At 45.5% G+C, this 12,622-nt stretch overlaps 1 protein-coding gene across 1 annotated transcript in view; it reads left to right on the top strand.

Moving 5' to 3' along the window:
* Positions 1-12,622, top strand: part of LOC112119442 (zinc finger protein 665-like) — a 49,632-nt gene that overhangs the window by 14,824 nt on the left and 22,186 nt on the right. Inside the window, exons 4-5 of the mRNA XM_029913025.1 lie at positions 1,415-1,531; positions 5,589-6,728. Coding sequence (XP_029768885.1) covers positions 1,415-1,531; positions 5,589-6,728 — 1,257 coding nt within the window. The remainder of the gene's footprint in view (positions 1-1,414; positions 1,532-5,588; positions 6,729-12,622) is intronic.

Consider the following 12,622-nt stretch of genomic DNA (forward strand, 5'->3'; position numbering starts at 1 on the left):
TATAGACCAGGGGTTGACAACCTTTCAGAAGCGGTGTGCCGAGTCTTCATTTATTCACTCTAATTTAAGGTTTCGCGTGCCAGTAATACATTTTAACGTTTTTAGACGGTCTCTTTCTATAAGTCTATAATATATAACTAAACTATTGTTGTATTTAAAGTAAATAAAGTTTTTAAAATGTTTAAGAAACTTCATTTAAAATTAAATTAAAATGCAGAGCCCCCCGGACCAGTGGCCAGGACCAAGGCAGTGTGAGTGCCACTGAAAGTCAGCTCGCGTGCTGCCTTCGGCACACGTGCCATAGGTTGCCTACCCCTGCAATAGACAATAGTATGCAGATCGAGATAAATAGAGAACACGTTATAGATCTTTAGTATCAGAGGGGTAGCTGTGTTAGTCTGGATCTGTAAAAAGCAACAGAGAGTCCTGTGGCACTTTTAAGACTAACAGATGTATTGGAGCATAAGCTTTTGTGGGTGAATATTCACTGCGTCTGATGAAGTGGGTATTCACCCACAAAAGCTTATGCTCCAATACATCTGTTAGTCTTAAAGGTGCCACAGGACTCTCTGTTGCTTGTTATAGATCTTGTGACTAATCTGAATCAATTCAAGTCAGTGGGGCCTGATGTTATTCACCGCAGGGTGCTGAAGGAATTAGTTGCAGAAATTTCAGTTGCTGGCAATAATATTTGCAAACTCATGGATAACAGGAGAGGTCCCGGAAGACTGGAGAAGGGCTAATGTAGTGGCCATCATTAAAAAGGAGGAGCTGGGGAACCTGACTTCAGTACCTGGGAAGCTACTAGAGCAATGTATAAAACATTCAATTTGCAAATACCTGGAGGATGAAGGGGTGATCACTAGCAGCCAGCATGGATTTACCAAGAACAAATCCTGCCAAACCAGCTTTCTTTCTTTCTTTGACAAGGTAACTAGTTGGGTTGATGGGGGAATGTGGTGGACATAATATACCTGGATTTAGCAAGGCTTTTGACCCAGTCCCACATGACATTCTGACAGGTAAGCTGGAGAAATGTGGGCTCAGCAGAACTACCATCAAGTGGATACATAATTGGTTAAATACCCGCAAACAAAGAGTAACTATTAATAGAATGATGTCCGATTGGGGGGAGGTCTCAAGTGGGGTTCCACAGGGATCTGTTCTGGTTCCGGTGTTATTTAACATCTTTTATTAATGACCTGGATGTAGAAATAGAGAGCGTACGGATCTAATTTGTGGACGATGCAAAGCTAGGGAGGGTTGCAAATACTTTGGAGGACAGAGCTAAAATTCAGAGGGATCTTGATAAATTGGAGAACGGGGCTACAGACAAAATGAAATTCAACAAAGACAAATGTAAGGTGCTACGCAACTGTGAAGCCTTGATCTTGCCTGTTTTCTTCCCTGGGAGCAGATTTTCCAATTCCCAAGCCCAACATGATCTCCTGGAGGAAACGGAGAAAAGAGCTGTGGGTTCCAGACTCTCAGAACTCTGAGGAAAGTGTGACCCTGAGGAACACCCTCACAGGTGAGGAATTGGTTAAAGTGATACAGAAACCATCCATCGTTGATGTAAACAGCTAGAATTCCCACAAAGGCCCCATTCGCTCCTCTGCCTCATCTCACCCAGGTCAGAATGTTGTATCCTCTTGGCAGACCTCATGCATGGCTTCCCACCCATCCTGAGTGGCACCTGGCAGTAGCTCTCTTCCCTCTGAGTGTTCGGATGATATGTGGAGGCAAAATTGGTTCCCTCCTCTCTGTCTTCTGAAGAACGATTTGGGGGGCAGGATTCAGCTCCTGATTCTTAATCTCCCCAGCATTTAATTCAGTTTATTTCCCCCTCCCCACCCCCATTCTCCTTTCTGAGGTTCCCTTTCCCCCAGCACAGGGAATGTCTGGATCCCCTGTCTGTCCCAGAAGCTGTCGGGACAGTGATTGAGGACAAGGACGAGAATCTTTAGCAGGGAGGTCCTGAGCAAGTGGAACCACACGGGAGGGTATCGGGAAGAGCTAGGAGCAAAGTGTAGACACGCTCAAGCAATCTCATTACTGAACACCTGTATGCCGACATAAGTTAGGTCGATTAATTTTGTAGTGTAAACATGCCCTGTGATTATTCCTGTAATATCTGCAGTTGGAGGGATTTTCTCCTTGTTTCTTGATGACTGGGGCATGACGCGGTCTCATGTTTCTGGAATTTCAGGTGTCAAGGGAGTCTTTATCTCTCACTGAAGTTTTTACCTCAATAGGTTTCTTCTTTCCAAACAAACTCCTAATAAAACTTTTGTTTTATATCTTTTGTCTTCTCTGATATCCCAGGAATTTCCTCAGTTCTTAAGCTCTCGGGTTGGATGTAAAGTGCCCCTAACCAGATAAGTTACCTCCCTTATTCACCACCCCCCTTTAGGAAGAATAGCTCACTTCTCAACCCTTTTTGTGTGTGGGGGTCTCGGGTAGCTTAGCTAATTTATTCATTGTGATTCTGTACCCATGTTGCAACTGGAAAGAATAAACCCGTGCTGCGTACTTTTTGTGGGTTTCATTAGAAAAGATAAGCAAGGAAATAATAAATTAAACACTGAGGCTAAAACTAGCGTAACTTCACTAAACTAATTTAAAACTAAACAATGCAATGATCAAATTAAGGTCATTATTGAGACTTAAGGCCGGTCTATGGTTAAACCACTTCACCAGTGCAGCTGCGCCACTGTATCGCTTTATAGCTACCCCAAGAGGTGGTAGCTATGTCAACGGGAGAATTCTCCTGTCTTGTCTACACCGGGGGTGAGGTCACAAAGGGGTGTGAATTTTTCACACCCCTGAGCGCCATAGTTAAACCAATGTAAGAATCATAGAATCATAGAAGATTAGGGTTAGAAGAGACCTCAGGAGGTCATCTAGTCCAACCCCCTGCTCAAAGCAGGACCAACCCCAACTAAATCATCCCAGCCAGGGCTTTGTCAAGCTGGGCCTTAAAGATCTCTAAGGATGGAGATTCCACCACTTCCCTAGGTTTCTAGTGTAGACCTGGCCTTACTCAGTACATCGATGCGTTAACAAAGGCGTTAGCTGGGATTATCAATTTATAATGTCAAGTTAATGCAGCAGCTAATCGAATCCTGAGGCTGACAAAAGGAAAACCTAAATCCTAGTGTAAATAGAGCTAGGTTGATGAAATAATTCTTCTGTCAACCTCGCTACCACCTCTTGGGAAGGTGGATTACCTATGCTGATTGGAGAACCCCTCCCATCGGCGTAGGTTGCATCTACACTGAAGTGCCATAGTGGCACCATTTTAAGTGTAGACACACCCTCAGTTTAGTGAGTGTAGGCCTGGAGTTTCTTTTTTTACTTTAGACCTTGACCGAGAGAGAGTCCACCAAGGAGTGGTAAATTGAGCTTGGCTAGTCTTAAGGAAGTACAGAGACCAAATTGGTTTCTTTAACCACAGCTTCACTGCTACTACTTCCTTCTTAAATCTCACCATGATAGCTATTATTCTACTCTTCTTAGCTCTACTCACCCACACACATACAAAGTGTGTGAGTTTTACAAGTGATATCACAACAGAGGAGATTATCGAGCCAGGCTTACAACTACCAATAGCAGTGCCCAGTAGCATGTCTTTATCATGTGCGGCACTCACTGATGTAGATGGCAGACTTGGAGTTTAGGGAACTATTAATGGTGCCATTTCCCAGAAACATAAACTCACTCAATAAACACCCTCACAAGTATCCCTCCCTTATGATGACAAGAAAAGAGTTCACAGTTCTGCTGCGTGGTTCTTTGGGATCTTTGGCTCGCGTGACTGCAGTTACTGGAACCAGGCAATGGAGTAGCTTGGTCAGGGTTCTTGATGCCCACAGAATTCTCTCAGACAGTAGCATACTGGTCAGGGAGGTATAGCCAATGAATGGAGTCTTCACTTCTTCGTACTCAAAGGGAACTAAGAGGGGTTCTTTTCATAGATGTTGGTGACCCAGGAGAGCACACGTCTCTTCTCCAGGGTCTTGACCTTCATAGTGGAGGGTGATTCCCACTTACACCATCCTATGGTCCACCTTCATAACTCGTTCAGTGGCCTGTGCCTTCCACATACAGTCAATATGGCCCAGTCCTCTCACATGGGCAAGCATCAGGCCTGCAGTCTCTATGGAAATTCCCACTCAGGGATAACCATTGTCCCGAAAAATCCTCTGTTGCAACTGCAATGTCTGATGGGCCATCTGGTGGCTAATAAGGCTTGAGCTCCAACTGAAGATTTTCCCACACTCAGCACGTTCGTATCGTTTCTCTTTAGTGAAGATTCGTGGCTGGATCATGATTGCATTAAGGTCCTCCAAACCTCCCTGTCTCCTTGGCTGATTCCTCTGCTGCCTCTCTGACCTGCATTCACTCTCACAGGCTTCTCCTCATTTGGGACTATGGGAAATTTTCCCTTTGGTTCTTCCCGATACTATTCCATGTGGTTCCATTTGCTCAGGGCTGAGTATTCCCCTCCTTGTCCTTGCTCACACCTCGCAGTAGCTCCCTTCCCGCAGAGTTTTAACTCGGGGAAATGGCATTGAATTGGTCTCTCCTCACCTCTGGGGAGAGGTTCTTGGGTTTGTTTGTTTGGTGGGAGAGGAATTCAGCTTCTGATTGCTTGATCTCCTTAGCAATTATTTTGATTTATTTTCCCCCTTTCCTAATACGTATAAAATGAAGGGGTCTAAAGGAGCTGTTACCACTCGAGAGAGATCTTGGAGTCATTGTGGGTCGTTCTCTGAAAACATCCACTCCATGTGCAGCAGGAGTCAAAAAAGCGAACAGAATGTTGGGAATCCTTAGGAAAGGGATAGATAATAAGACAGAAAATATCATATTGCCTCTATATAAATTCATGGTATGTCCACATCCTGAAAACTGTGTGCAGATGTGGTTGCTCCATCTCAAAAAAGATATATTGGAATTCGAAAAGGTTCAAAAAAGGGCAACAAAAATGATTAGGGGTGTGGAATGGCTGCCACATGAGGAGAGATTAATAAGACTGGGACTTTTCAGCTTGAAAAAGATGACTAAGGGGGGATATGATTGAGGTCTATAAAATCATGACTGGTGTGGAGAAATTAAATAAGGAAGTGTTATTTATTGCTTCTCATAACACAAGAACTAGGGGTCACCAAATGAAATTAATAGGCAGCAGGTTTAAAACAAACAAAAGGAAGTATTTCTTCATACAACACACAGTCAACCTGTGGAACTCTTTGCTAGGGGATGTTCTGAAGGCCAAGACTATAACAGGGTTCAAAAAAGAACTAGATAAATTCATGGCGGATAGGTCCATCTATGGCTATTAACCAGGATGGGCAGGGAAGGTGTCCCTAGTTTCGGTTTGCCAGAAGCTGGGAATGGGCAACAGGGGATGGATCACTTGATGATTACCTGTTCTGTTAATTCCCTCTGGGACACCTGGCATTGGCCACTGTCAGAAGACAGGATACTGGGCTAGATGGAACATTGGTCTGATCCAGTATGGCCATTCTTATGTTTTTATGTTCTCATTCCCCTTTCTGAGGTTCCTTTTCTCCCTGGCACAGGGACTGACTCCTGTCTGGATTCTCTCTCTTGCCCAGCAGGTGATGGGATGATGAGTAAGATTAAGGAGGAGAATCCTCAGCAGGAAGGTCTTGAGGAAGTGGAACCACACGGGACGCTATTGGGAAGATTCAAAGGAAATATTTCCCAGAGACCCAAGCAAGGAGAAGCCTGTGGGAGTCAGTGCAAGTCAGAAAGGCAGAAGGGAAACCAGCCAAGAAAGAGACGGGCTGAATCCACTCATCCAGGAGGAGGTTTGGAGGATCCTAAAGAGACCATGATCCAGCCGAAGATCCACATTAAAAAGAAATCGTATAACTGCCCTGAGTGTGGGAAAAGCTTCACTCAGACATCAAATCTTATTATACATGAGAGAATCCACACAGGGCAGAGACCCTATAAATGCCTTGAGTGTGGGAAAAGCTTCAGACAGAAATCAGACCTCAGTAAACATCAGCGAATCCACACGGGAGAGACCCCTTATAAATGCCCCGACTGCGGGAAAAGCTTTAAGCAAAGATTCAGCCTCATCGTACATCACCGAAGTCACACTGGAGAGACCCCTTATAAATGCAATGACTGCGGGAAAGGCTTCACCCAGAGCACCAACCTGGTTTCGCACCAGAGGATCCACACGGGAGAGACACCCTATAAATGCGCCGACTGCGGGAAGAGCTTCAAGCAAAGATTCAGCCTCATTGTACACCAGAGAAACCACACTGGAGAGAGAGCCTATAAATGCGCCGACTGCGGGAAAAGCTTCAAGCAGAGCTCAGAGCTCATTTCGCACCAGAGAATCCACGTTGGAGAGAGGCCCTTTAAATGCACGGAGTGTGGGAAAAACTTCAGTCAGAGCTCGGGCCTGATTAGACATCGGAGAACCCACACGGGAGAGAAACCCTACAAGTGCATCGATTGTGGGAAAGGCTTCAGTCAGAGCTCGGGACTTATTAGGCATCGGAGAACCCACACGGGGCAGAAACCCTATGACTGCCCTGAGTGCGGGAAAAGCTTCACTCAGAGCTCAGCCCTTATCGTACATCAGAGAGTCCACACAGGAGAGGCACCCTATCGATGTTCTGTCTGTGGGAAAAGCTACAAGGTGAAGGACTCCCTTATTTCCCACCAGAAACTCCACACAGGATAGGAGGCAAAGGGAGCCCTCACAGCGGGGCAATGTGTCTGTGCCCTCCTGAAGCAAAGTATAAACTTGCTTCCTTTGAGGATAGTCTTGGGAGAGGAGCAAGGGGGGGGGGGTGGAGCATAGGCACCAACTCCATGGGTACTCCAGGGCTGGAGCACCCACGGGAAAAAAATAGTGGGTACTTAGCAGCCACTGGCAGCCCTACGAGTCAGTGCCTCCTCCTCCCCCACAGTGCCTCCCGCCTGCCTGTGTCCCCCTGATAGGTTCCTCCCCCTCCCCCCGGCACCTCCTGCCTGCCGCAATCAGCTGTTCCTTGGTGTGCTGGAGGCATTGGAGGGGGAGGAGCAGGAACAGGTGGGAGGAGGGGGGCAGATTAGAGGCAGGGTGGGGGCTTGGAGGAAGGGGCAGGGTGGGGGAGGGGCCTGGGGCACCCCCCGGGATCTCTGTAAGTCAGCGACTATGGGGTGGATGGTTTCAGTTTGGGGAGAGGGGGTTGGCGGAATCTGTGAGTTAGTCAGTATAGAGATGCGCCACTTCCTGAAGTCTTTTTGGTTTTCCTGTGGCACCTTTCCTGCGAGAGGGCAGAAACAAAGCAGCTCAGGACAGGACAATTGCAGGCTGCAGCTACACAGAGCAGTCGGCAGTTTGGTTACCTCATTGCATGTTGTACATAGTGTCCATAATAAAGGATTTATCTTGACACCTCTGCTGATCAGAAAGATACCGCATGGTACCAGCAGTGGGAGGCACCCAGCATGCTGGAAGACCCAGTGAGAGAGGTCACATTGCAATGGCCGCTACAGAGCCTTTACAACTACAAGTAACTTCTCCACCCACCCTGAGAATCAGAGGATATGCCTGAAAAGGATTCAAACAGCAGTTTGAGCTGCTTATGAAAGTCAGCCACAGGGACAAATGAAGTGGAGGCTAAGCCAAAGATTGCTTTGATCCTTCCCGCGACAGGCACAGAAGTCCCAGATGGTGGTGGAGAAAGAGAGGAAAGTTGTGCAGAAATATCAAAAATGTTTGAGGCTCATTGTGTTCTTAAAAAAAAATGTGACTTATGAGAGAGAGATGCGTCAGGATAAGAACACAGAACAAAGGGGAAACAATAGAGGAGTTTTGTCAAAGATTTAAAGCTAAAAAGTCAGTCCTGTGACTAGGGAATCATAAAAGATTCTCTCATTAAAGACCAAATTATCCTGGGGTGTAACAATAAAAAAGGTTATGAAGGGAGATGGATCTGTCACTAGAAAGGGCAATATGTTTAGGTAAGCCCCTTTGTTTTCAATTTAAACTGATTTTTACAGAAAAATTCCCGGGTTTTACAAAAAGTATTATTCCATTTTTTCTGATTTTCACCCTACTTTTGTATCATTCAAATATATAAAAAATAACATGTTTTATTAGGGAAATACCATACATGGCATGAGATCTATGTATTCCAATCATACATTAGTTTGGGTGTATATGCGAAGCTGCCTGTTGAAGTAAGGCTATGTATTAGTCTAGAAGATACACACAATAAACGGGCGGGCACGCAAATGCCAAAGTGTGTGCGCATCTGAATGTACTGATGACTCTCACGCCCACCACATACATGTTTCAAGCTGTTAGCAGATAACGGGTTAAAGATTTGACACACTAAAATAGGAAGAAAACAAAAATCTGTATCAGAATACGTTACAGAACACAAGGAAGTATTCGAAAGTTTTAAAAAAACAAAAATAGAAAGGGATGAAGTTGAGTGTATGTGCTTCAAATGGTGTGGCCCAATTATTAAATGTAAATATTTATAGGCTAATAGTTCTAAGTCTACAACAGTAAACTGTTTATTCAAATGAAAAGCCTTATTTGGGGATTAGAGATATATTATTTTCTTAAACTCAGAGATGGTATTGTGTTTTGAGTTCTGTTTTAGTTCTGCAGCAAACCACACTGTGGAATTCAAAAGCATCTACTGAATGCTTTTCTCCCCAGTCTTTCCGTCCTCCAAAATAAACCCCGATATTTACCCAGAAAAATTATAATTTTTTTGGCACTGATTTTCACCTGTTTTTGTTGTGGTAATAAACACTGATAAAATCTTGGGAAAAATTAAATTAAATAAAAACTGAAAACGAAGGGCCCTATGTATAGGCCAAGCAGCAGAACAAACAAAGGCAAATAAAAAGTCTAGAGAGAAGCACAGAGCATATTGCTTTGGTTACTATAGCTAAACCAACAAGAGAAAAGTTCCCAGAAATTAAATTGGCCAGGGACAGAAAAATGGAAAGCAGGAAACAACGTCAGTGATGTGGCAAGCAGTATGATTATAGAAAATATCCAGCATTTGGGCAAATATGTAGAAACTGTAATAAACCCAACCATTATACTAAAATGTGCAGAGAATGCAGGAAAGTTCATGTATTAAGTGCAGAAAGTGATTCCTCAGGTGAAGAGGAACTGCTGTTCTAAAGCAAATAGAGGAGGGTGAAAACTCGAAAGATTGGCAAGATGCAAGATAGACACTGGCATACAAATAAATGTAATAACACAAACTGAAATAGAGAGATGTAAGGAGCATGGAAAAGTGGAAGAGTCAAAAGCATCTGTGAAGACTATGATGGAGGAACAATTCCAGTGTTGGGAGAGTGCACGCTGACACTTCAATGCAAATGGAAAATGATAAAGCAAGAGTTTGTGGTTGTAGACAGAGGCCAGCCCAGACTTGGGCCTACACATGTGTCAGGAGTTAGGTCTCATTAAGAGGATGCATACCTCAGATAGACAAAAAGACAATGCAGAACCAGATACGAAAGTATTAAGAGCAGCATATGAAGATGTATTCCCAAGAAATAGGTGCCTCCCAATAACAGACATAAGGCAGTTAGAAGAAGATGCAGAACCTATGGTAGATGCTATGTTTCACACCCCTTAGGAAAGAGGGTAGAAGAAGAGTTGTGAAACATGACAGTAAATGGTAGGATTTGGAGAATAGAAGAGCCAGCAGCTTGGGTTCCCTCCTTAGTAACTAGAGAAAAAAGGATGGAGACTGTGGCTGTGTATGGTGCTGAACAAAAACAGGAAAAGTACACTTGGCCACAAGAAGTGAACTATCTGAGATGGCAGGAGCCAAACTCCTCACCAAATTAGATGTATTGGCAAGGTAGTGGCAGATCCTCTTAGACCAATGGTCCCCAAACTGTTGAAGGTCGTGCCCCTCCCTTACCCCTGCCAGCTTCCTGCCCCCCCACCCCCCTGAGCTGGGTCTGGGGCCGGGAGTGGGGCCGTGGCCAGGGGCCGAGGCTGGGGGCAAGACCGGAGTCGTAGCCAGACTGTGTTGGGAGCCGGCAGCTGGGTCTGCGGCCAGGTGCGGCTCCGCTCCCAGCCTCAGCCCCGGCCACGGCCGCTGGTCAGGAACGGAGCTGCAGCCAGTGGCCGAGGCGGGGGGCTGGCGCAGGGCCCGGAGTGGAGCCGCACCGAGGCTGGTGATAGGGCCAGGCTGGGAGCAGAATCAGAGCAGAGCTGGGGGCGGGGAACGGCTGGGTGTCGCTCCCTCCCCGCACTCCCGTGGGGGACGGCCCAGGCCCCACTGTGGCCCCCTCAGATGTTCCTCCATGCCCCCCTAGGAGGCCACGCCCCACATTTGGGAACCTCTGTCTTAGAGAGTTCTCCAAGATCTACACTTTAAACATTATCCACTGATTAGCAGATACTGCTTCTGAAGACTAAGCTGCCTTTCTGTAGAGGTTCAGTTCCAGCAGTCTTTCACTGTCCAGAAAGCCAAATGCTGGAAGGTCTGGCAGATGTCAGAGTGTACATTGATGATATACTGATTTGGGGCAGCAATGCCCTTGAACATCAGGACCCACGGAGGAGAGTACTGAAAACTGTAAGAGCTAAGACTCTTACACTGAAATGATGTTAATTTCAAACCACGGAAATAGCCTTCTTGGGAAAGAGACTGACAGCAAAGGGAACCAAAGATTCAGGCAATACTGAACAGGCCGACACCTGATGATAAAAGGGGAATTCAAAGGCTGCTAGGCATGCTGCATTATGTCAGCAAGTTCATACCTAACCATACAGCTCACACAACTCATCTATGACGTCTCTGCCAAAAGGTCACCAAATGGAAGAGCGTTCAATGATTTAAAGCATATTATGACATCAGCTCCAATACTGCAAACTCTGCAAAGTGTAGGACTGGAAAAGAAAAGGCCACTACTGGGATATACTTTGTGGAAGGTCCAAAGGCTGCCTCCTAGTGGACAAAATCCAGGCTCTCAAAACATGCCCTATCCCAGCCACAAAGAAACAGGTCTGAAGGTTTTTGGGACATGCAGTTTACTACTGCTGATTTGTACAGGGTTTTCTATGATAGAGTCCCCCCCCCCCCATTAACCTAATTAAGGCCAGGAGCCCCCAGGAAGATTCACTGGCCTGCAAAAGGGCTTTTGAGAAGTTGAAAAACCATCTGTCCTGTTCAGTCCCAGCTTCTCAAAATACTTCATTTTGCAGACTGACATAATCCCAGGTAGTTAATGGAGTGGAAGATACTGTACTCTATCTGAGCAACGAACTGTTCCCTTGGGAGTGGGCATATTCAGTAACAGAAAAGAAAAGACTTTGTGACACAGAAGCTCCTTGGCAAAGGATCCCCTGTTCTTTGCCAAAATTTTGACCTCAGACCTGACAAACTCACTGCACCAAACACATCTTGCAGAATATTGATCCATAAGAGTAGCATGTAAGGTATCTACAGAATGCTCATAACATAGATTCATAATCATTGTGAGATGTATGTACAGGTAATATTTAAGGAGTAATGTATTGAGATTGAAAGTATGCTTCATGGACTTGGAATAAAAGTTAGTCACCATGGAATAATGTGTCTTGGTGATGGGCAATTCAAGCAGAGGAGTGTTGACACCTCACCCTGGTTAGTCAGTGATGTAATCCTTGCTCCATCCCAAGACTTTCCATGGAAAACCATCAGAGACAACTGTAAACTGTCTAAAACACTTGGAGATAAAAAAGGAATATTACAACAGACGGAATCACCCTGCCTCTGAACAAAGACTGGTCCAGTATAATACAGAGTGAGGAAAGGCACTCCAGATTCATTCAGTGAGGAAACAGCATGTGGAATGAGGGTGTTTTTATCAAAATTTTAGTTCCTGGTACCTGTGAAGCCAGCCAGCTCTGCAACAGCCTGAACTTTTGGCAGAAAACCTACTTCATTATTAGCTAGGAGAGGTAACAAGTAATAAATGTTGACCCAGGTTCATGGTTTATGATTTTGTTGTGTATTGTAACCATTTGTTTCTATTGCTCGCTCATGTTTCTAGGTAAGTCTCCATTCTTTTAAAATAAACCTACTTTTGTTTCATTACAAGCATTCACAAGCTGTGTGGTTTATAGCACACAAGCTGTGTGGTTTAAAGTTAAACTGGGATACATGGCTCCTTTGGGGGCTGAGGATCTGGGATTTCTGCGAGTAGCCAGTATCAGGGGCTGGCTATCACGGGGAATGATTCAAAGGGACTCAAGGTCAGGGGTGCACCTCTTGTTAAGCTGCAACGCAAAGACAGGGCTGGCCTCACCCAGAGGAGAGAGCCTGAGTGGCTGACAGACTGATGGCGTTAGGGAGCTAACACCCTGTCACAGAGTGTGGGGGAGTCAGTGCCTTGCACCCCCCACTTCCTGCAATTCACTGTGACTCTCAGCCAGCCAGTAAAACAGGTGGTTTATTAGACAACAGGAACACAGTCTAAAACAGAGCTTGTAGGTACAGAAAACAAGATCCCGCTTGGGGGGGTGGGAAGCCCAGACCCAGGTTCTGGGCCTCCCCCCATCTCCCCAACCAGCTCCAAACTGAAATGCCTTCCCACTGCCTCCCCCAGCCAC

This window comes from Terrapene carolina, unplaced genomic scaffold (assembly GCF_002925995.2).
Source record: "Terrapene carolina triunguis isolate 2854851 unplaced genomic scaffold, T_m_triunguis-2.0 Scaffold421, whole genome shotgun sequence".
NCBI lineage: Eukaryota > Metazoa > Chordata > Testudines > Emydidae > Terrapene > Terrapene triunguis.